Source organism: Actinia tenebrosa, unplaced genomic scaffold (genome assembly GCF_029948245.1).
Source record: "Actinia tenebrosa isolate PJP-AT-01 unplaced genomic scaffold, QUT_ActTen_1.0 PGA_scaffold13__45_contigs__length_12533684, whole genome shotgun sequence".
Lineage (NCBI taxonomy): Eukaryota > Metazoa > Cnidaria > Anthozoa > Actiniaria > Actiniidae > Actinia > Actinia tenebrosa.
The window spans coordinates 6,384,174-6,409,261 of NW_028292573.1; the positions used below are offsets into that span (position 1 = coordinate 6,384,174).

The window sequence follows — 25,088 nt, forward strand, 5'->3', positions numbered from 1 at the left end:
AAAATAGCGAAAAAAGTATTAACATACCAGTGGAATCATCGCTTGGCAGCTTTCTCTTCTTTTCTTGGTTGGAGTGTTCCTTTACGTGTCCATTGAAGGTATTTTTCTCCGAGAAGGTTTTATTACACTTCCCACATTTGAATTCTTTCTTCGTGTTGTGCTTCGAGTGGACGGTTTTCAGATGTTTTGACATGTCTGAATTTCTCTTTACACCTGATTTCAAAATAGTGCGAACTCTCGGGATTTTCAGTTTCGGTCGATCTTCGGCACTCGACCGACATCACTCGACGGCTTGGTAACCAGGCTAACCAGGCGGGTTACATAGCTATCAATAATGGCAGTCATGACGAAAACCACACTCGGGAACTGATCATGAAAGCCATATCAACTGATCTGCGATGGAGGGTAATCTATCATCAGATAATTTATGGCTCCACAATTCAAGAAACATGCAGGGCTCTTTTCGTTGGCAAGACATTCGTGTGTAAAATAAGAAAGCTATATAAACAGCAGCGAGATGTCAAAGCACTTGGAAGACGAGGAAGGTACCGACTGCTAACATGTGAGTATAAGCTTATTATACGTATAAAGCTTACGTTAGTTTACTTCAAAATTATAGTCGGGAACACAGCCAATAAAATATTGTAAATTCTAAATTTCATTCCAGACAATGAAAATGGCATATTGAAGTCTATGGTCTTGTCAAAACCTGATTTATATCTCGATGAATATCAAACTTGGTTGGCAGAGCTAACTGGAAAAGTCGTCAGCATTTCGACCATTTGCAGGTCCATTATTCGTCTAGGGTTTACATACAAAAAGGTAAATAAAAATTATTGAATAACTTTGAAGAAAATCCTTGCTTGTTTTCGATTACTTTTAGAAATTTATGGTGTAATTAGAGGCATACACACGCCTTGATCAATTTTACTAGTTAGCTACTGTATATCCAGGGGACCCAGGTAAATAATCTTGTAAATAAATAAGTAAATAATCCATAAATAATCTTTTTTTTGTTTGTTTTTTGCAGCTAAAAATCATTGCCATGCAACGTTCTGAAGCTACAAGAGCGGAATATTGCAGATTTATGTCAAGTTTATCAAGAGACATGCTTCTCTTCCTGGATGAGTCTGCAAAGGACACAAGAAAATTACAGGTAATTATAAAATGACTTAGTATCTTATGTCTTTATTTTTTTATCAGTCTTTTTATTATACCTTCTGGATCTTTTACAGAGAACAATGGGTCATTTCTTCCCTGGCTATGCTCCTGTCTTAGAAGGGCATTTTGTTAGGAAAGATCGCTACAGTGTTTTGGCAGCTATGGATGTTGATGGTATAGTTGCAACCCATACAGTGCAAAATGCTTTCAGCACACAAGATTTCAATTTTGCCATAGAGTTTATGATTGCACCTTTCATTGGAAACTTTTCTCTTCGAGAAAAAAGATCAGTGGTGATCCTGGATAACTGCCGTATTCATGACTCGGATTATTTTATAAACATAATCAGGGAAAGAGGAGGAATAGTGGTGTTTCTTCCGTAAGTATATGATATTTATACAATGCCTTCAAGAGGCACATCATGGAATATATCCCACATGTTACTCGTAATTTCCTATGCGTACACACAAACCTTTAGGCAAGGGAGTTTAATGGGGTATTCCAAGGAGGGTCCTGAAGGGGTAAAATGGAAGCTGGGATTTGCCTTTTTTGGGCTGGGAAAATGGGATTGCATGCACCCGAACTGGGATTATTAAACAAAAAACAATCAAATTTGAGAATTGGATTGAAATTTTAGCAAAACATATGCTGGGATTATGGGTTTTGAACTGGAATTTGATTACAATTTGGGCTGAGAAATGGGATTAGGATTTCCCCTTCAGGACCCTCTCCATGGTATGCCAAGTGAAAGCATATAACTATTTTGTCCCATACCATAATATATGGGAAGGAAGAGTGGAATAACAATGAATATGAATGACTTTCTAATTGTCATCTACTTGCAGTGCCTTAAATAGATTTGGGTGCAAAAACATTAGATTAAAAAAACATTTGTAATGCTTTTTCAAGTTTTTTATTATAATACAAATGTAATAAGTGATTTATTTATCTTATAGCCCATATTCACCTGATTATAATCCAACGGAACCTATGTTTGGTTTAGCAAAACAAATGCTAAGACGTGACCAACAGCTATCATATGTGAATCCAAAATATTGTCTTGCAAGAGCATTAGAACAGGTAAACACATAGATTGACATAGATTGACTTAATAAACATTGTATAAAGTAAAGTGAAACTTTTAAAGGCATTGATTAATGCAAAATGATTATGCTTATGTGTTGCATTGTTGTATAAGTACGATACATATTTAAACATGAATGTATTTATAAAGTATGTATTTCCTCAGTGTTAAGGTTACATTGCAACTCAACAATACTTAAAATGCATATTACAGTATGTGGAAAACATACTGTAATACAACATGCAGTAGATAAATGTAATATGCCTTAAAAACTCAACATAAAAACTTTAAGGAAATGTGTAACAAGCTTTGTGATCTATCAATAGATAAGCTCAGAAGATGCCAAAAGTTACTTTGATGGCTGTGGTTATAGGGAATAAAGTTATAGCCCCAAACAAATGGATGAAGCTGTCTTCCACAACATGTGGTGATTGAAAGACCTTGATCATTTGTACTTTACAGTATCTAGCTTCATATATTTTTCTGGCTTTTATAGGCATTTAAATGTTAAACATGTACAACCTCAACTACTGTATAAAATTCACAATGTAACAATTGTGCTTTAAAAAAGTTTGTAAGAACTAAAATATACTGTAAATACTGTATTAAAACTGCAATTATAATACTGCATACTGACCCTAAGATGTTAAAATGTTCAATGTTTGCTTAGACCACATTATCAACAAATGAAGTCAAAGGGTTATTTTTATGTTTCTACAATCACATGTACTTACTGTATTAATATGGTAATTTGAATTATAATGGTATCTCTTATCCCATAAATATTATCCATTTTCTCTTACAAACTCTTTTGAAGCAGCTCAAACAATAAAAATTACTGGTATTCATATAAAACTAGCCTGCCTTCTCTCTTGCAACATAGCCAAGGATTTTTGACCTTTCAAGAGGGCTATGGATACCTAACTCTATAAGAACATCATCTGTGATAAATGACAATGTAGCACCATCAATGCTTTTTTCCAAGAATGTAGTTGCATACTGGCCAAGGCTTAACAACTCTAGGATTTCACACACTTCACTGCAAGTCTTTGTCATGAGGCCTTGATATAAGAAAAGACACAGTTACATCAGATTGCTTTAAAAGTATGGAAATTATGACTTGCATATAAATATATCACATTATATATGTACATGCTATAATAAATTAAATTAATATTATTTTAAACTTACCTTTAGATGAACTTGTAAGTGATGTGTTGGTAGTGGAGGTTGAGGGGCTGTCAGAAGCAGATGGTATAGGTCTTGGAGATAGTGCTTGAAACAACATTGCCTGGAACATGTTCTGTTAATTTCTGTCAGACTTTCTTTCCATTTCTTGTTGTATAAGCACAGCTGTAAGAAAGTCACTGATGCCCGTTTCAGGAGTCATGCCTGGGGTTTTCGAAGTTGCTACCACTTTACTGTTCCTTCCAATTGGCTCAATGTCTACAATATTCTTATATTTAGACCAGTCTGGCTCTTCCCTGGCGCCTGCCACTTCTCCCTTTTGGATAAGATCTGTCCAAAGACTAATATGCTTGATTCCAAATCTCTTTATTTGTCCTCTTTCCTCCAAGGTTTTCCGTAGTTCAATGTGAATTTTATTCCATTCAGCATTATTATCTTTTAGTGTAGTTTTGCTCCCAGAAACTGTTTTTTGAAATTTGGTAAATGCTTCATCATCAAATTCCTCAGCATCTCCATCAATATCAACAGGAATACATTCAAGTGAGCACTTAGATCCAACATTGGATGCACTTGGGACAAGTGAACGCTTTGTTTTTTGTATTCTTTCTCCATCTAAGAAAACATAAAATAATCATTAAACATGGTTCCCACTCACCTTGTAAAACAAAATTCCCTGAATTTTTGACCATTTTCACATTTTTAAAAATGACCAAATGTAAAATTTCCTGACAATTCCCTGACCTTGAAAAAAAAATTGATTTTACTGACTTTTCAAGGTCAGTGGCAACCCTGTTTGTGCAATTATAGGGAAAGGACAAGTGCAAATTTTGTCTGACATTTTTTCAATAAACTGTGTCATAAATAAATAAAAATCTAAAAAAAATTGATTAAAATGAACTTTAATGTTGTTTTTCTGAATCAATAAATTGGGTGTATAAATAATTTCCTTAATTACCACTTTCAACCACAGTAGCCAGGCGCAACACTTTAACAAAGCCCATAATGTCATCACGGTAGGCATCTTTTGCTGTTTCCAAATCATTGTCTGAGTGAAGTGTGTGAAGAGGCTTCACATTTTTTGGTTGTAACCAGAAGAATCCAGCTCTTAAGCATGCACCAGGTACCTTTTCTCTTACAAGCTTCTTGATGACAGTAAGGTTTTCCTTTGAGTTAACATTATAGATAGTGTGAATTGGTCCATCTGCAGTATTTTTAGTTAGGTTAACTCCAGCATGTACTTCAATTCGTATCTTGTAATTTGGGATTTCTTTATTTGGTGATTCACAATTGCTTTGACCAACCTTGTTCCTTGGTGAGGATCTTGTTTGAACTGCTTCTCCTATAAATTATTAAGAAAAAACCTTTCAGATTAAAAATTACTAAACAGAATTCGTTTCAAGAACCTTTTTATTTAATAATATACCACATGGGAACCCCGGAGACGGTGTAGGCTACAATATAGCCCTCCCACTTTTTTCTTTTGCATACTAGTCTCATATTTTTCCAATCCTAGCCCCCCTCTCCCCAATCCTCTTTTCTCCATACTAGCCAGTAGATTGCCTAATAGCTAGCCTAATAGATTGTTAGCTTGAAAAGGTAATTATCAAGTTTCCTACCTTTCTTGTGCCAGTCACAAGCAAAGCGAAGCAAAGCTGTACTGCGATGACCGTTTTTCTGCATTTGAGGATATTCCTTCAACGCTTGTCTTATACCAGCTTCATTTACGATGGAAACAAGCGGAAAGTTTCGTTTTGCTTTCGTAACATAATATAGTGCATCTATAAGTATTACGGTTTCCTTTTCCTCGTCTTGATCCATTGACAACACGTCGTAAAGTACCTTTTTCATCTCGGATTTTAGGAATTTAATTGATTGAAAGGCCTCTTCATTGAAAAGTGATGCTATGGGCTCTCCATCTGCTTTTCCCTCTCGAGTTTTGAAATGAATAAGAACGTTTCTTTTTGGGCAATCAGATGAGCTTTCGGAATCCATTTTCACCTTTCTGGTCGACCATCGAGCCGTGCCTGGTTACCAAGCCGTCGAGTGATGTCGGTCGAGTGCCGAAGATCGACCGAAACTGGAAATCCCGAGAGTTCGCACTATTTTGAAATCAGGTGTAAACATTTAAGGCAGTGTGGACACTTGTGGCTTTTCTCCTTGTCGTGTTCCCGCTGGTGGCGGTTGAAAGTCTTTTTATTCGTGAACGTTTTCTGGCATTTTGAACATTGACAGGAGCTGGTTTGGTCAGTTTGCTGTCCACCTCCATTCTGAGTCGTAGATCGGTTCTGTAAAAATAAAAAATGTGTCTTTAGACTTATTAAAGTTATTCAAATGTAGGGGTTTTTTTTGCACTGAGCTCATTCGCTTGAGAAGTAAAATCAAATATATTATGGAAAAACCGACAAAGAAGATAGCACATAAAAAAAAAAAAAATGCCTACCTCATCTGGAAACATTAAAGTCATCATTCGATCCACGACCGCTTGAATTTGATCACTTGGGATCTCGTTGTTTAAATAGTATTGCTTGAAATCCTGTAGGTTTGTAAACTGATCCATTTCGAAATTTCCAAGTTGAAGACCTTGCTCGGATGAAAAGTGGACGCCTTCACCAAGCTCGTCTAATTTTATAGACTTTTTTCATTCTACAAACAATAAAACTTGCCTAGACATGCTGAGTTGGGCAATCGCTACTCCACCCTCTTCATAGGCATACATTTGACACAAAACACGTGCACAAACATCTCACACCTAATATTTGTATAGCTTTTGCCGAGTCACGATGTCTTGACTGTTCTATTCCCGCCTTTTAGCGTAGAAGCTATCAAAATGATAATTTTCTTAACACTCGCTCCCGCCATTTCGATAATCTATGAAAATGTTATGACATTGACGTCATTTCCTATCAGTTCGAGAGCAATCAGGACGGCGAACGGGTCAGGAGCAGTGCGAATAAACTTTCACGTCATTTCCTGATTATCGTATCGACCAATCAGAATCGTCACGTTCAGGCGCGATGCAAATAAAAATCGTCACGTTCAGGCGTCATTTCGTGCTGATCGTATCGACCAATCGGATCGACTTCCGCCTTAGGATTCTAGCCACTGGTGACGTCAGTGGGGGCCGAGAAAAGGGGCTAATTCCATGCTTAATACACTACTATTATTTTCCACTTGAAATCAACGTGCCAGTGCGTGGCAGAGTGCAAGGGATTAGCTGTAGAGATATGGTCTGGGGGCCGGCTAGCCTCTCCCCTGATGCCTCGGCTAGAACACTATCCTGCGTAATCCGTACAACCAAGGGCAGAGGGACTTAATCGCCGTCATGTCCATAAATTAGTGGACGTGGTTCGATTTTCACCGCATTAAGAGTACATTTTTTTCTTCTTCATTTCATTTAGCCACAGATTTTTTTAAAAAAATATTTATATATTCTCTTTTATAAACGACTTTTAATGATTCAAGACGATAAGAATTTTTTTCTTAAGAAAGACTCTCTATTTTTTGCTAACATTCAGCATTAACAGTTAGGAGTTGATGTCAGCAAAAATCAAACATTTCGTGACAACGTTCAGAATTTAGATTTCGCTCACATTTACAAGTTTGGTAGGGCTATAGGTCCTATGAATCGTGGTATAATTGGTTTGCTTAAATTCTTCTTATTTTTTGAGAAAATCGAAAAGTACGATTTTTCGCTTCAACGCCCATATTTTGGCGATATGTTGCCTAACTTTCAAGGCTTCGCGTTGGATTGGAATACAAAATAACACCGTAAAACTCCATATATTATTCGAATATTACTTAGAGTATCTCCCACCCACGTTTGAGGGTTTTCAACATAATTGGTTCGATAGAATAATATATTTTCGCTGACCTCCTCGATGACCTTACGAAAAGTATTGCAACTTCAAAAATTCATTTCACCCGGTACTACGCAAAATTATGCAATAAAATTCAGAATTTGTGAAGACACAATGCTGTTCTTGGTGCTAGTATAAATATTTTTTGGGGTATTTCTGACTGAGCGAAATACGAGCAACTTGTATTTGAAGATTTTTTTACCAAATTTGCATAGTCGGCAAAATCAAAAGAATTAGGTTTTATGAATAAGTTTGCTCTTTTTCCTTAAACATTTTATTAAACTATCAAACGAAGTTGGGAAGTTAAATTAAACAGATTTATTAGCTTTGAAAAACATATCCTTTTAGATTTCTTAAGATTTTCGAGGTTGTTTTTCTTTGCAAATCAAGCCGATAATTTGAGTAGTCGATTGATGCGTTCACACTCTAAGAACCATGTTTGCCGAATTTACAATGTAGACGAATTAATCGTCCATAAGAAATTATATATCAGTTTTTGGCAGATAAGCCGCTTTCTGAAGCAGGAAATATCAGACCGACGAAAAACCTATTGCTATTGAGATAGGTAATGACCTCAAGCACAAACCCATTTTCCTTGGATTTTGTTGCCATTAGTAATATACTGGACAGTTTATCTCTTTTTATCTCCAATTTTGCTAACTCGAATAATTTGTTTGCTTCTTTTAGATGTTAGAGTTTATTACAACTATCATGTACATATTTTTTTGTTGTCAACATTTTCTTTTTCCTTCTGATATTTTATGCGCTTGCCACTGAATTTTCCTTGCAAATAGAAGCTAGCACGTACGGGAGTGATATTGATGCGTTTCAAGTGAAAATTGCAGAAACAAAACTTGTTCCAAAAATCGCTTTTATAAACGTGCAAAGATTTTGGCGAAAAGTGATGAAAGAAAAAAACATGAACAGAGGCAGATCCAGGAATTTCAAAGGGGCTATACCTTGTTTCGGGTGTACTGGTTGGCAAAACTATCCTCTATACATTCGAAGGAAATGTTAGTGTCATTAGACAACTTTCACAAATATATTCGTCAAAACGTCAACGGTCAATGTCAGATACAGTATGAATGGTTGAGATACTCTAGTGGCAAAAACAACCATGATGAAGATGCATTCGTTCAACAAAAGCACTTCTTTGCCAAGTACTTTATTCTCACTTTGGCCGTTTACGTTTTGAAAAAGATATTTGTGTTATTTTTTGTAATAATTCAACGTTTATTTCGAATGTAAACAAAGCAATGCATTATGGTCCACCAGGATTCTTTATGTCTGGTTTATGGAACAACTGCACCTATCCACTACTTCTTTAATAAGTTTTAGATATGGCTTCTTGTGTCTGACTTCGATGTGAGACATATCTAGTTCCAAGGCGGTGCACATCTCTTTGAGCATATTAATTGAAAGTTCAGTAAGCTTGGAATTTGTAGACAATTCACAAATATTGAAAGCTTCATGTACGATGGGATGCTTTAGACCTATTGCACTAAATACTTCATCGGTTAACTCCTGGATATCTTCCTCATTCGTGTTTTCTAATTCATCTTCATCTCCTTCAGTGTTGTCATCGTTGTGAGCTATTTCATTAGAGCAGATAACTTTTTTTTTAGCTTGCCGTGAAAAGAAACGTGAAATTTGCTGAGGCGTGAGAAAAACATCTTTATAAACATTCGACTACCGTCGGGGTTTTTTGCCTTCCGCATTGCCTTGGAGACTTCTTCTGGATTCGCCTTATGACCTGTGACTTCTCCATTTATGAACACATCAGTCAGGTATCTCCTCTGTGCTTCATTTAACCTTTTTTTTCTTAGCCGTAGTCTTCAAAGACCAGCCCATCGTAAGCACAGACACGGCAGAAGTGTTCGCAGGTAGCTCATGTGGAAAATCTTGATCCATAGCTATAATATTGCTTGTCCCTTCCTCTAGCTTTGCTGCGTAGAGCGCCATAGACTTGTCATAATGGGTCATGTTCTCAAGAGAATACTTGTGGCGTTGACATTCCAGGTGTTTTTCAAAAGAGGAGTATCGTTGAAATGATTTTATGCGGCCCTCCTCTTGGCAAAAGAACAACTTTTCATTACCATTATTCCGTCAGTATCACAGATATCGTGTTCAATGTTCTGATCTTCATCTTCACTTGACTCAGCTTCAATTCCTTGGCTTAAACCTTCTGAGGACCTTTTTCGAGGTTTTACAGAGACAGAAGAAATTTCTGGATTTTCATTTTGTTTCTTTTGCAGGTGGGGTAAGGTGGTGGGCAGACTGAGGTCACTCCAGCTCATGACTTTTCCTGCGCCAATTTTATAAGCTTTCCGCGCGGTTATTCCTTCGTCACTGTAATCAATGTTGTTAATGTAGCTAACACCATCTAGTTTACAAGGCGTTACATGATCAGTTGCCAGTGGGAAACATACAGCTATCCGTAAACCTGGAATACCACCAGACGACTCCATAGCACGTTTAATTTGATCTGGAGTTTCTACATCATGGCCACAGTACAAATACCTTTTCATGTGACTCTTTATCGACGCAGCCTTCCGGTCGCAAGACCCTTTTCCGCCTTGAGTGTCGGAGAAATCGAGACGGGCAAGCTTGATTCCATGATTCTTAGCAATTTGATGTATAGCCCGCATAGCCAAAGCAGAGTGGTAGCAGCCTGCATTGTCTTGCTTCATGTAAACAGATTCGAGTTCGGGTAAAACTGCCTTGAGCTGTTTTATCACGTCATCAAAAATAGCAACAACTGCTGGACCATCTTGAGTGCATTTTTCGAAAATATGCATAAAAGGTTAACATTTGAATGTTACTGTTACTACATTTCCTGATGGCAACAGTGATGTGCCAGGGAATGCCTCGCTTTCCAAACCAGACTCTCTGGATTTCCCTGTATTTTCTTGGCAAGTACTTCATGGCCCAATCAGAAATCAAAAGGACGGAATTCTCATCCATGCTTTCTAAGACTTCATGTCTACCCGAGTCTTGGTTAATAGATCTGAGAAGATGGGCTTTCCATCTTTCTGTGTTCTTAACTGATTGACTGATGATATATTCCATTCCCTCTCTTTCTTCTATAGAGCACTTCACATCCTTGAGGACAGAACGTATCTCACGTATAGCACAAGGGAAAATGCCACACCTGTCACACTTGGTTGTATGTTCATGATCACATGTTTTTTGGTAGTCTGTATCAGATGGATCACTTAGAGCATACGCACTGCAGTGATCTGCAACCTTTGAGATCGTGGACACGTGTACCTGCCATAGAGAAAAACGTACTGATATTATTGAATATCTGTATGACGGCATTCATATCTAAGGTTTCCTATATCTTAGACCCCTTGCAGCACATCGGAATGCAGCTCAATTCTTTGGAGGACAAAACAATAGCTTTCTTATTCTCATGAGATGGAGATTCTTTTGTTTTCTCCTCCAAATTGAGCTGCTTTGACATTGAACTCCTTCGATGATCGTTCAGCCTTCCGTCCAAGACATCTCTAAACAGCGATGCTGTCTATGTTTCATGAGCAAACTTTATTTGGTATGTTTTATGACGTTACCTTAAAATCTCCCTTCAAATAGCGTTTTGCCTTTTTCAGCTTCTCAGTGATCTCTTTTGCCCTCTTGAGCCTTCGGCCATATTCATCACCAAGCTTGTCTACTACATCCTCAAGGTCGTCGAAGGCTGTGGCTCCAGTGGCTGAGAAATAGTCTAGTCCTTGAAGCGATTTTCTCACCGACGCGGAACAAACGCTAAGAATTCTGCACAATGTGCTTCTACAAGCTAGTTCAAAACCAGTGTCTTTACAGTATCCTTGGTACTGACGAACTATTTTCTCGGGGATTAAGATGCGTACAACGCTTGGGATTCTTATCTGCTCGCGTGAAGATAGCTTGAGGATTTTTTTTTCGCCGAAAGGCAAGTCTTGTACGATATGCGTGCTGGTGATAAAATGTTCTAATTTCCCGGGGTCGACATACATGCGGGTATTTTTTACTCTCGGCAATACAGAGCCCCTTCCATGCAGTGGTGTGTGATGACGCGCTATGCTGAATCGGTACCTAGTGAGATCAGGTATCCACTCTTTCAATTCCTTGAAGCTCATTTTGTCTGCTATGATGGATAAAATTTGTCTTCTTGTACTCCAATGGCTGCTATTATGATAACAACCACAAAGAGCTTCAACTAAAGAGTAATCAGTTGTACTCTTGCGCTTTTCTTTAACCAAACGATCAAGTAGAGCAGTGGACTCTCCAGGTACGATTTCCTCTAGACAGGTATGAACTACTTCTCGTCCCTTACGAATATAATAGCGTTTTGTGCTTTCTGATGACTCCTCCCATGGGACTGTAAGTGTGTGTCGGACCGGACTCATGTCTCTTGATGCTAGATATGCGTTGAATTTTTCCACAGGTGCAGGATGCATGTCAAAGGACTGGTCTTCTAATTCAAAGCATACACACAAGCTCTTTGATTTTTCACTATATGGTGTATCTAATGTCTCCTGTTGTCGTAAAGGACTCATCTGGGTTTGGTTTGAACGTCACTTCTTCATCTATTTCTCATCCGTCTTTATTCTCTTCCTTCATTAAAATGGGGGGAAATAATTCGATAATGAAAAGAACGTATTTCGAAACTTATTCATGAAAGTATATCGTGCCTATTATTGCTTCAAAATCGACCACGCTCTTTGGGTTCTATAGGAAATTTTGCGTCGTCTGGATAATTTGATATATTCAAATAATGCGCGCCGCATTTTAAATGTTTACACACAGGAGTTTTCGGGATTCGGGATTGTTGCTATTAAAAGGTGTATGTATATAGTGAGCAATCAATTGCATGTTTATCAAAGCAGATAAGAATCAGTTGTCCAGGAAGGTGCTTATCAATGTAGGACAGGGGGCTCTGAGCGTGATCTATTCAAAAAAGGGTCTTGGCTGCAAATACTTTTAAAGAGGATAGATATTTACCAAGCTGAGAGTTTCCATTTTTGCTGTAAGATTGCCGGCGTCCGCTTGCAGACGTAGCAAAGTTTGTGTATCCATGTGGTCCATGTCATAGAGCTTAATGCAGATACCTAACATTCAAAGAATGAAAGTACTGAATAAAACCGATTGACTGTGAAAAATTTAATTCATGAAAAACTGAAACAAACAATTACCTTATCCGACTGAAATATAAATTCCTGTTTTCTTCAATATAATTTGAGATTGATCTTTACTATTTCCTCTTTCGCATTTCGGCCATTTGGCTCTGGACTTGCCGTGGTTTGACAAGAAAGCAGGAACTCGACATCTTGTTTTTGAGCCTCTTGCCCATCCCAATCCAAGATTGTATCTATGATAAGCGCATATGGTCAAGGTGTGGATGTCCTTTGGGTGAGAAAATATCGCTGCACGGCAAAGAATCAAGTCGACTTCGTTAACAGCCTCGGTGAAAGCAAACAGAGACTTGTGCGTTGCGATATCCTTGTCACAAGAAAGTAATGGAACTATGATTTTCTCTCCTCTATCCTCGCATCTATTTTTCTCGTTATCTGTCCGTTTGCATCCACAACGACCACCAACAATGGCTTGAAAAGAGCAGTTGACTTCCATTCGCTAAACATTTAACCATACAACTACATGCACCCGGCCGTATCAACTGTTTGATTTATAATTACTACATTTTACTTGTCGATTTCACTGTCAGATTGTTTATTTCATTTTTTGTTTTGAATTTATATATTTATTTAGCTTCGCCATTCAAACACTCACACATGAACCCACTCACACATGCACACACACACGAGAATAATTACATACATACATACATACACTTTAAAGCTATTTTTAGAATCTATTCTAAAAGTATCATCCAATGATATCATTTATTTGATAAGAAGATGTGACTAGCTAAAAACTGGTGTGAGATGCGTCGGTGTTTCTAATGAAACAGAAATGATAAAAAGGTAAATTCTACACCGTGAAAAAGATGAAAAAACGTACTGACGTTTCGGACGCTAGTTCTCCGACGAAGGACTAGCGTCCAAAACGTCAGTAAGTTTTTTCATCTTTTTCACGGTGTAGAATTTACCTTTTTATCATTACCATTTATTTGATAGTTTGATTTTCTGCACGCGCATAGTGCGCGCGCGCTCTACGCTGTTTGCTAACGTTTTCTGGTGCTTTTCTTATGTTCAAATGTTCAAATTTGCCTCAACATGATGATGTAGGTCGAAAACTTTGGAAAATAAATGTAAAAATATTCAAGAAAGTTGAACAAATTACGACTTCGATTTCCTGTCGTATTTGCCAAGCTTTCGACGTGCACATTCATATTCAGTCGAAATAACGAAAAAACCCCAAAAACGTAAGCAAACAGCGTAGGGCGCGCGCAGTAAATGCGCGTGCAGAAAAACAAATGGTTTAAAAATAGCATCAAACTGTGCACATGATGGTTACAAGGCTATATGGGGGGATTCCTTCTCTTAGTTCATTTTCTCTTGGTTGAATATATTAACAAAAAATGATGTAACAAAGTCGCCGGAACGCATCACTCGACTACTCTCATTATAGGCTTGATTTGCAAAGAAAAACAACTTTAAAATTTTAAGAAATCTTAAAGGATATGTCTTTTAAAGCTAATAAATCTGTTTAATTTAACTTCCCAACTTCGTTTGATAGTTTAATAAAATGTTTAAGGAAAAAGAGCAAACTTATTCATAAAACCTAATTCTTTTGATTTTGCCGACTATGCAAATTTGGTAAAAAAATCTTCAAATACAAGTTGCTCGTATTTCGCTCAGTCAGAAATACCCCAAAAAATATTTATACTAGCACCAAGAACAGCATTGTGTCTTCACAAATCCTGAATTTTATTGCATAATTTTGCGTAGTACCGGGTGAAATGAATTTTTGAAGTTGCAATACTTTTCGTAAGGTCATCGAGGAGGTCAGCGAAAATATATTATTCTATCGAAACAATTATGTTAAAAACCTTCAAACTTGGATGGGAGATACTCTAAAGAAATATTCGAATAATATATGGAGTTTTACGATGTTATTTTGTATTCTAATCCAACGCGAAGTCTTGAAAGTTAGGCAACATATCGCCAAAATATGGGCGTTGAAGCGAAAAATCGTTCTTTTCGATTTTCTCAAAAAATAAGAAGAATTTAAGCAAACCAATTATACCACGATTCATAGGACCTATAGCCCTACCAAACTTGTAAATATGAGCGAAATCTAAATTCTGACTGTTGTCACGAAATTTCGATTTTGTTCGATTTTTGCTGACATCCACTCTTAAGCGATCTTTATCTCAAAGAGGCGGGATGTGCTATCCTCGTTTCAAACTCTGTGGGAGCAGTTGACGTAAGAGAGCTTTTACTAAACTTGGATTCTCTGTCTTATATTCTATACATTAAATTTTGTCGTTATCAAATCTAATTAATATTTTATGGCTTGAATAGGTCACTTTCGTCCGTCTGTAAGTAATTGATTTCAAAGCGAAACTACTTGCAAATGCACAGAAAGAAAACTTTTTTACATCATCTGAAAGGACCTTTTTAATACTCGTAAACTAGACACGGCTAAAAAACCGCTGCGCATGCGCCAAAATTCCTGAAAACAAGATGGCGGACGCAAGAGTGTTTCCCGTGCTTCAAAATGCTTTTATTTCCCATGACTATTTCCCATGATATTTCACTTTGATTGGAAATCGAGAGCAAGCAGATAAATCTGTAGACCCTATTGAACATGTCCATGGTCTTTGAAAGAATATTGACTCATTGATCATCATGGTAAACGATGCTGTTTTGGAGCAACAAAATTCATATTCTTGTAAATTGTGGATTCAAATTACCTTCGCTTTTTGAGCTGGCTTAAGGTCAGGATAACATACTTAAGCTCAAGACTGTAGTATTTGGTTCATTATTTGTCATTCTATAACATATCAAATGAGCATTTGAATCCAAGGTTGAGCACCTAAACAATTTGCATTTTTTCCTTTCTTGTGCACGAAGCCTTCAACGAGATACATGGGGCATTCGAGGGAAAATTCTTCGTACGATCAATAGTCCATCATTGCCATTCTAACCTTTCAAATATGACAAGATTTGCTATACGTTAAATCAAATTTATGATACAAATGGAATTATTTCAATAAAGATGTTTCCAAGTAATAAGTTGTAATCTTATTGCCTCCGAATATTTTCCGCCACAATATTTCCTTATTTAAGCTTAATTATAGATCAACAAACTTAAACTTCTAGCTTTGTGAAAATGTTTGTTATTGTTTCTTCTACTAAATATCGAAACTGACAATTGCTTTTTGTTGAGATAACTTTTTTATTTTTAAGTTTCGAGTGTTTTAATTTTTCATATATAAAATAATAGTAAACACAGCTAGGTTTCACTTCAGAAGGTAAATAAATAAAAAATGTCTTGGTGCTTCCAAAATGACCTATTCAATAAATATTTTTTTTCGAATTTACTTATTTTCATAACATGAATACAAAACAAGTCGATCACTTAATTAGTTTAGCCTTTTTTTATATAAAATTATCTTAAATAGTAATCATGCCACAAAGGTGGTTACTGGATATTTCTACTATTAGCATTAATCTATTCTGCATTATTGGTAAGACAGAAGATGATGCTATGGAATCAGAACAAGCATAAAATTAAAGTTTGTCAATAATTTATACACGTACAATGGGATAAACCTCTAAATTCCTTGTTATATTTTAAAAATATTTCAAAAAAAATTTCAGTTAGTACAAAGAGCACTCATGCTCACATTCTTATCACTCATTAGGAGCATTTCAGATTTAGGTCTAGGACTAGTTAGAGCTTTATTTTATTTTATTTATTTTTGTTTGTTTTGTTTTGAAAGTAAACCTTTTTTAAGAAAAGAAAGTCTCCTTTTTTAGCCTCTCGTAAACTGTAATACTTTATGCAATCAAAACTGATTAATGCATTGTGAAAGGTGACTGTAACTCTTTTTTCTATTTATTCCAAATGATATCATCATTCTGACAAATATAATAAATGAAACACAATTATATATCACTTCTGTAGTTAACCAATGATCTATTCCAAAAGAGCTTAATATATAGTCAATATATGAGCTGTTTCAAGAAATAAAACCTGGAACTGAAAACAAATAACATTGACTTAGAGTCACACAAAGTATACTTCCATTTTAAAGTTTTAAATTTTTTTAAGTTTTAAATTTTTAATTTGACTAGGATATAACCACACTCCCAAGAAACATCTAATCTACTGATCTTGTGTACCAAAACAATGGAATTTTAAGATTAATACATAAGGTATACTTATGAAGCATTGTAAAGAATAAATATCTAGCTGCTACCATGAATATATATAATTGGTTTTTTGCAAGTGAACATTTTCATGAAAAACCTCAGAATTGTCCAACTGAGTTCAGGAATTTTTCTATATATATTTTTTCTATTTTCTATATGGTCTTCTCAACAGTATACCTTTTAAACTATATATATATACATTTGTAAATGCATGGTAGATGGAAAATCTATCTTCTTTGGCTCTTTACTTTTGTAAAATAAACACTGAGGACAATTCACATGGCAAGGCCATTGCAGTCAAAATAGTGAAGGCCTTTACACATAATGACTTTACACAAAAATTTCAGAAAGACTTTTCTATTTTCAATGCTGCAAAGTGCTTATATAGAGAAATACATTACTATGCCAATAGCAGGTTTGGGATACAACTGAAAAAACCTTGAAAAGCTAGAAATTGAGAAAAAAGTCATTTTTGACATTGTTTAACATTGTTTGACATTGTTTTGGTTTTGGTATTCACCTGTATTAAGATTTTTAAAGAAAACAATACCTGAACCAAACTATACAACAGCTCACAGTTATACACAACCTTACTCCCACTTTACAGCTATAGCACTAAACAAAACATTTTCCCTTTTTAATCAAAGGAGTTTAAATCCACACTAGACATTATCAGTATATTATAATATTATGGGGTTGTTTTTTTCTTTTCATTTATAATATATGAACTTATTGAACTGAAATGAAAGTAATATGAATGGAGATATCCTATTATAGACTCTAATTTGCATTTAATTCCTTTTAATAGTGATGAAAATATTTAATTGTAAACCAGGAGGTGATTAAACTAGCCTTTTAACAGCAACTTCAGTCTGTATTCAAAATCGTCGTGAAACTTATGAAACTGTTTGAATAATTTATTGTTATTGTTGTTGTTGCTTTTTTTTGCTTTTCATTGTGTTTTTTGTTTGGGAAATCCCCAAGCGAAGGCATATCTATGATTATACCTCACGTTATTGAAATTTGTCGAAAATTTGCGAGTACCAGCATTTATATGTAAGGTATTTTACATCATAATCGGGGTAAAAGCATGTTCACCTATAACTTTTATTACGAATTTCAAAATTTACAGTATCCATGACTATATTTACTTGATTATCTTGACAATTGATGAGCTTTTCAAGTTCAGAATCTTGAAATAGACTTGGAACAAGAAAACAATAATTATATTCCTTCTCTGTCTTTTTATCAAAGTAAGCTTACTCGATGACTTGTTTTTGTCCGAATTAGACTGAAAACTTGACAATTTACCATCTACCGGGCATCGTGTTACTCGTCTGTATCGTTTTCTTGATAAACTACGGCATATGATCAAGGTGTTTGAGATAAAAACTGCGATTTTCGGAAGGAAAAATACTCGACAGGAATCCTTTCCCCGTCCGCCATTTTGTCAGGGCGCCTGCGATAAATTCAGCGGTAAACCATATTGCGCACTCTCAGTTGAGATTTAAATTAGCCAATCAGCGGTTTTTTAGCCGTGTCCGTAAACTATATGTTTTGGTCAAATCAAAGCAAAAATATTAATACAAAAAATTATTATAAACTTTTTTACAATAACTTACCTATTTCTCGAGCGATGATTGGTTATTTTTTATCATTAATAAGAGGTCAGACAGATAAAGCTTACGTCAACGAGCGTGCGCCCTTTCCTTTAATTGTATTGATCAGTGAAAATGAGAAGTTTTTATCGTTTTTGTTATTGTGAAAAGTCGACTACGCCTCGTGGATCCACACTACTTTGACAATGTGATGACGTAATTTATCGTCAAATAAGAGGACAGACACATAAAAAACTTATGTCGATTTGTTAGGGTGTTTGCCTACTTTTGAAAAATGATTTAAACCTTTTTTAAAACTTTTATATTCCGAATTGAAATCTAATGCTGATTCCAAATCTGGAAAGAAAAATGGGGTGTTCCCAGCTTGTTTTTGAGATAATCAACATTTAATGGAAGCCTACGCGCGGGCATTTGGAGCAAAACTTGCGCCACCGGATGTGACTAGAAAAAAATTAAGATTCATAAGATAATAGTTATTTGCAGGCTATATGATTGCACGAATGAAGGCTAGTCAATCATTCTACAGTAATACATAGTTATTTTCCACAAAACAAACAAGGACAAACTATTTTGTAGCTTCTGTGCTCTTAGAAATACAAAATGTTTCTAAATGTTGATATTTAACAATTTTAAAACAGTTTCTCATGTTAGATACTATCATCAGAGTATCTAACATGGAAAACTGTTCTAAAAACGTTTTTTTAAAATAACAAGCTTTTAAAATAGCGAAAAATAGTGTAATATCTTTCGTATGAAAGCACAAATTCTCCTTACACTACGAGTTTACAAAACTGATCAATCACAAAAAGGCTTATAAAGCATAATTGTCAACGATTTCGAGCAGATTTGTGAACGTCCTCAGTCGTTTTTTTAGCTTTGCAAGTGAAAAAATGTTCTTCATATGGCAAAGAAATGATTTAAATAATACTGGGAAGACCAGAGAAAAATACTGTCGTGGTTTGTTATGTATTTTATGTGTATATGCAAATTATAACAGACGAGATGGATTCACGAAAACAAAAGCTTGGTGAAGATTGTTTATATGGCTGTGATGAGGAACTTGACGTTTACTTTTCTAAAGAAATGAAGCTTAAAGTAAAGATAGTTCGATGGACCAAATCAAGAAGAAAAACTGGACAAAAGTACTAGGATAATTACTTTTAAGGGAAAGCTGCTGCTTATGTTTTTGATTGCTTGTAAAATGCATTTATACGACTTCAAAAACATTGGAGAAAAAATCGAGTTGAATGAACAAAGGCTTCTTTGAAATTTGTCGGTTGAACTTATGATATCAACAGATAACAGAATTGGATTTGCTTTAAAAATGTAAGTAAGATCTTCAAATAGACTCGGCCTGTTTAGTGTTTTTTTTGGGGGGGGGGGGGGGGGGGGGGGAGAGGGGGGGATGCGAAAAAATTTGTTGAATTATAAGCTTAAGTTAAAAAAACAAAGATAAATTTTATCAAGTTGTATGGTGTGGACAGCTTTGTTAAAATGTAAAATTAATTTAATTAAAGAGAAAGATAGAAAATTAGATTTAAAACATCGAAAGGCACAATTCTTTTTAAAAGTGATTGTCAGAGAAAACCGGGCAGGGGCAAAAGATCGGGGTAGGCCGATTTGCACCAAATGATCAGCAATAAAAGACTATCCGATTAGATGACGAACCATGGTAGTTAAAGTTTCGTTGAGCTTTTTTTCCCCTAGTAAGACCACCCCCCTCGGTTTTCGATCGTGATCGGCCTTTGCGATGCCAAAATCTAAGGCTAAACTTCAACCTCTCAAAAGTCAATACTCCGTTATCTCTGCAAGTTTTAATAATTTGTTTGTGAAATTTATCATATGATCGAGAGGTCTTGAGGTTTTGAGCCAAATACGATGCGGTTTTAAATTTTGACCCGGACTTGAACTTTGCTTAATAACCAGGCACGCCCAATTCTATTGTTTTATGTAGGTTTTGAAACCCAGAGTAAGACCTACATTCTTAAAGCCGGGGGCTGCTTTGATTATCAGCAGGGGAGAGCGGGGTTGAATTCAAAACCCGGGCCAGGTTTTGAATTTGAAATTCAAGACATGTCCCGGGTTTTGAATTCAGTTCCGCTGTTATCGCGAAACTGGAAAAAAAAAAAGAAAAAAGAAAACAATAACAATATGCAAATAGTTATAATCAACTTAAACAACAAAAAATTACTTGGTAATTAACAACACTTCATCAAGGTTTTTTAATTTTGTAGTCTTGCACTCTGATCAGAAAAAAATTATGTTAATATTGGACTTCCCTTTGATCTCATCCAAACGTCTCAGCTTCAGCTCATCTGATTGAGACTTCAGAACTTCTTGCTTCTGATCTTCCATCTTGGCCTTCTTTGTTTTCTCCTCCGCACAGCCATACAAGATACGGGACACCATTACTTCTTGATTCGTAGAAGTGCGTTTGTATGCTCGTACGGCACTACTACGATGACCTAAATCAAATTAAATTTCAAACTTAGCAAACGTTCATTTCGTTAGCTAACATGCTCATAAATAACATCACAAAACTTTGAAATGCATCTTAGTGGAAAAAAGTTTCATTTCTCGCTCATTCCATTCCATTGTTTTCTTTTTTATATTTATGGCTATTACGCTTCGAATAATACGATTTGTTTCACGGCTTCATAAAATCTTGAAGGGCTTGATGTAGCTCTTTCTAGTACAAACAAATGAAACTAATATCTAAGAAACACGTTGGAATGCAACAGGTATTGCCCAACTTGCCAGTCTTTTCGCCAATTAGCTGTTCATCAACACCAACATCAAACATACGGGTCGCAGCCGTGGCACGTAAGGAATGATTTGTTCGGTATCCTGACAAACCACTGGCATCACACAATCGCTTCACAGTCGACGTCAGTTTGTTGTGCCCTACCGGCACCGAACTATACCAACAGTCGGGTTTTCGGTTTTTTAGAGGAGTCAAGTACAGCGCATCACTTTCACCAGTTTTATGTTCGGGGCTTCAAATGAACAAAATACCAATAAAAATCAAACAATCAATCTAGATATGCACTTCGTAGTATAATTAAACGAGATAAATCATTGTTAACAAAATGTTAAGCATATGCATTTTCTTACCACAATCTCAGATATTTCTCGTATAGCCATACCACACATCTTTCCGAATTTCTCTTGTTTTCGTACGCTCGAGTAACTTTGCCCTTCACCTTACGATCTTTTAATCCGCCTGCATTCGTTTTTGATATGTCATGGTATTCAAGAAACTTCAAGCCACTTTTTCTGTCATAACCAGTGGTTATCTGGGAATTTGTTCTTCTAAATCGTCTGTGTTCCCGACCGCCTCGAAGAGCAAAATGAATGCCCAATAAGTAAACGATGGTGTCGAGCAGTTGTTGGAGTGACTTAAAATGCCTTCACTCCAAAGTTTTTCTTCTTCCTCTAACGTAATAATTTCCGCTTGCTTCTTCGAGTTTCCTAACCCTTCAGAGGCAGATTCCTTCATGGCAGCATCTAAACTTGACCTGAGTTGTGACAATTCGGTATCATTGAAGAAACTCACAACATGCCCTTCTTGTTTCATGTGGTCTTGTATAGCAGCTATAATACCGTGGAGCGTATTTGGAGGATATTTATTACCATTAGCTTTTCTTGCTTCCATTATGAATAACGAAATTCTTGAATCGACATATTTTCCAAGGGTTTAGATATCACTCCCAGGTTGGCTGTATCATTACAGCCCTCAGAGTTACCAAGTCGCATATTTCGCTCGTTACGCCATTCTTCGAACATTTTAATGGCCCATGCATCTTTATACAAACTGGACTTCGGAACAGACTGCTTAACTGCTTAACTGAAGTTTTCTTTTGCTAAAGCCTCCCCCTCCGCTTCATTCTGTTCAACAACGCCACTTAGCAGTTTTTCTATATCATTCACTTCAAAGATTGGTAATTCTTGGCTCGAAGAAGGTTGTGGAGTAATAAACAATTCATAGTCTTCGTCCTTAAGCTCAAACATCTTGCGACACCAACGTCCACGGCAAACTGAATTATTTCTCATGATTTTCAAAATCGTCGTTACAAGATTGCATAACCATTTTCGCCCAGTCCATAACGATTAGGCAAACGTTATCAGTGAGGTTGGATAGGGCTTGTTGCTTTGCTTGATCTTGATTGATGAGTCGCAGTAAATGTGATTTCCAGGCATTGATAGAACGAATACATTCTGCAACTTCAAACCTCTTGATTGCTCACTTTTCTTCAGTATATGTAATCTCGACAGCCTCGATTTTTTCAGTGATATCTTGAAGAACGCTTTTTAGGGATTCACATCTTTCGCATAATACATCATGGTTGTGTTGACAATCACTTGACAAAGCAACAACGTTTGGGTTGCTGAGGGCATATTTGATGCAATGGTCTTTACGGTGCTCGTTACTGCTAACATGTGATTTATAGTCAGCCTTTAGATACCTTCTCCCTTCTACCAGTTGTTTTAGAGCTACTTTTCCCCATTGCTCACCAGCTCCGTTTTCCACGAGGGAATCTACGACTTTCATCACGTTATCAAAAGCCTCAGTCCCTTCTGCAGTCAGGTTGTCTAGTCCTTGAAGAGACTTTTGCATGGATGCAGAACATACTTGAAGCATTCTCCATAGCGATCGATCACTAGCTGGCTGGAACTGATGGAACGCGCAGTAGCTTTTGTACTGAGAAATAATTCGTGATGGTATCATCATTCTGATGACCGCCGGAATCAAAATATTTTCTCCTGAGTCGAGCTTCATAGTTTTGGTACCAAAAGCAACATCTTGTAAGAATCCCGGTTGGGATATGTACTCTATAAAATGGTCTACCTTTGCTTGTTCGATTCTTTGGCGAAAGAGAGGTTAAGTAGACCCAGGCTGACCTTTCCTTGTCTCGATGCCATGTATACGTGCCTGGTCGATTCTCCACTTTGACAGGTATTAATTCTTGAAGTTCAGTTTTTGTAAAATCGTTAGCAAAAAGAGACAGAATGTGTCTTTTAATTTGCCATGACGCTGCCTGGTTGTATGATTTCACAAGAACATTCACCAACCCTTCGGTTCCATCAAAGTGAAGCCTATTAGCACTACCAGTTGGTTCGATTCCAGGTAAAGTTCCTCGTTTGATTGACTCCCACAACTTGTGTTCTTGGCCAGGGCTGAAAGTTGTCAGCGCAGTTGATATCATCTCCTTTGCTTTTCTTGAAAAATATTTTTGTTGGGTAATGTCATCCCAAGAAGTATTTAACGTTGATAATACAGGACTAATGCGACCACTGCTCAACTCGTTGACCGCTTCCTTCAAGGTGTGTCGTTTCTGCTGTTGTAGCTCCATTTCATCTTCCCATATGCTGACTTCCTGGTCAGGTACAGTACTCTGTGATGACTGCGACGATGTTTTTTAAGTCTCATACTGAACTTGCGGAGATGGGGAACTTGGTTCATACTGAACATGCGCAGATGAGGTACTTCGTTCATACTGAACATGCGCAGATGAGATACTACTTGGTTAACACTGAACATGCGCAGATGAGGTACTTGGTTCGCAGAGGTTATCAGACTCCAAGGATGATAAATGAAATGGTGCTTCATGCTCTTCTTTACGAAATACCTTTAAAATGCATATGGGAACGATTGAACTAAAGTGCACAGGAAAAACAGAGCGAAGTCTAGTGAAAGAAACGGTATAAAAGGGAAAAGCAGTGCATGGAATCACTGGCAAAGAAAACGTAACCAACAGTCAGGTGATCTAGCGATACATTTGTGACAGAAAAGATTAAAGTATGAAATATACAGCATACCATGCACGTCCCCTTCCGCTATCAATGTCAAAGATGTCTATGTTAACCAGCAGCAGTTAGGGGGACTCGCGACAGGGGTACCGTATGAGTCGGGTATTACCCCCCTGCCAAGTACCACCCATCCCCCGCGGGTATTCCTCGCATTACCACTAACTGCTGCTGTGTTTGTGTCGCAAACGAGGGTTAAGATATTTGTTATATATAGATGGACAACATCTCGAGCATTCGAAACAAGACGGTACGCAAATTACGAACGCAGGTCCTAGATAGGCTTGACGCTGACTTCGCCTTCACGACATTTACAGAAGGGAACGTGGAAGAAATAATGGATGAGGAGAGAGCAGAAAGAATGATAAGACTGATGCCAGAAGGCGATTACCGCTTACAATTGACGTTCATAAAGTACTTTGACGGCGAATGGACAATAGAAAGGGGGCGTAACCCAATTCGGGCGTCTGGTAAGCCAAGCGTATTCGTCCTAAACAAGAATACCAGACCTGGAGCGCTGGTAGGAATTGATATGTTGTTTTACGAAGTTGCTTAACCTGTTACTGTGGTAATCTATGGAGCGTATGAGATTAAGAAACCAGACGTCAAGAAGCTTAGACTAATGCCACACCCCGGCAACTGCGTTGGTAAGTTGGTAAGAGAGTTCTTTGAAGATTCCTCCCGTGGCGGCAAGTTAACTCCAAAAAGGAGAGAAGCCATCAGGAAATGGGAGCATGCTACTCGCAAAGCTGGAGCTACCATAGAAAACGTCAAAAAGTTGGAGACCGCCTTAGAAAGGCGTAGACAGGTAAAAGATATAACACATGGTTTCATTTATCCAGGAACACATAAATATGGTGGCAGAGGTGCTCCTATTGTCATTTATCAACACAATGCGCATGCTTGGAGAGAACTAAGATTTCCTAAAAAGAAAGAGACAAAAGTCTACGAGAGTTCTCCATTGGCGGAGTTAATCCACGAGAATTCTATTTGGTTAATGGATCCGGAAGGAAGCCAGTTTATGACCCAAGATGGTACTCTATATCGC

At 36.9% G+C, this 25,088-nt stretch overlaps 2 protein-coding genes and 1 pseudogene across 2 annotated transcripts; 1 reads left to right on the forward strand and 2 right to left on the reverse strand.

The window, feature by feature from the left end:
• The first annotated feature begins 212 nt into the window (after positions 1-212).
• LOC148911684 (uncharacterized) lies at positions 213-2,703 on the forward strand. The gene is made up of 5 exons (XM_089028680.1): positions 213-562; positions 668-822; positions 1,236-1,540; positions 2,118-2,241; positions 2,572-2,703. Exons 1-5 carry the CDS (start codon positions 373-375, stop codon positions 2,623-2,625), a joined length of 828 nt encoding a protein of 275 aa, XP_088884806.1. The 5' UTR covers positions 213-372; the 3' UTR covers positions 2,626-2,703.
• Positions 2,704-20,445: 17,742 nt separating this feature from the next.
• LOC148911685 (transcriptional regulator QRICH1-like) lies at positions 20,446-21,887 on the reverse strand. Its single transcript, XM_089028728.1, has 3 exons — positions 21,641-21,887; positions 21,347-21,569; positions 20,446-21,228 (listed from the first exon to the last, which is right to left on the reverse strand). The coding sequence occupies exons 1-3, from the start codon at positions 21,885-21,887 to the stop codon at positions 20,922-20,924; spliced, it is 777 nt and encodes a 258-aa protein (XP_088884854.1). The 3' UTR covers positions 20,446-20,921.
• A 387-nt stretch (positions 21,888-22,274) lies between these two features.
• LOC148911686 (uncharacterized) lies at positions 22,275-23,586 on the reverse strand (annotated as a pseudogene).
• Positions 23,587-25,088: the final 1,502 nt, after the last annotated feature.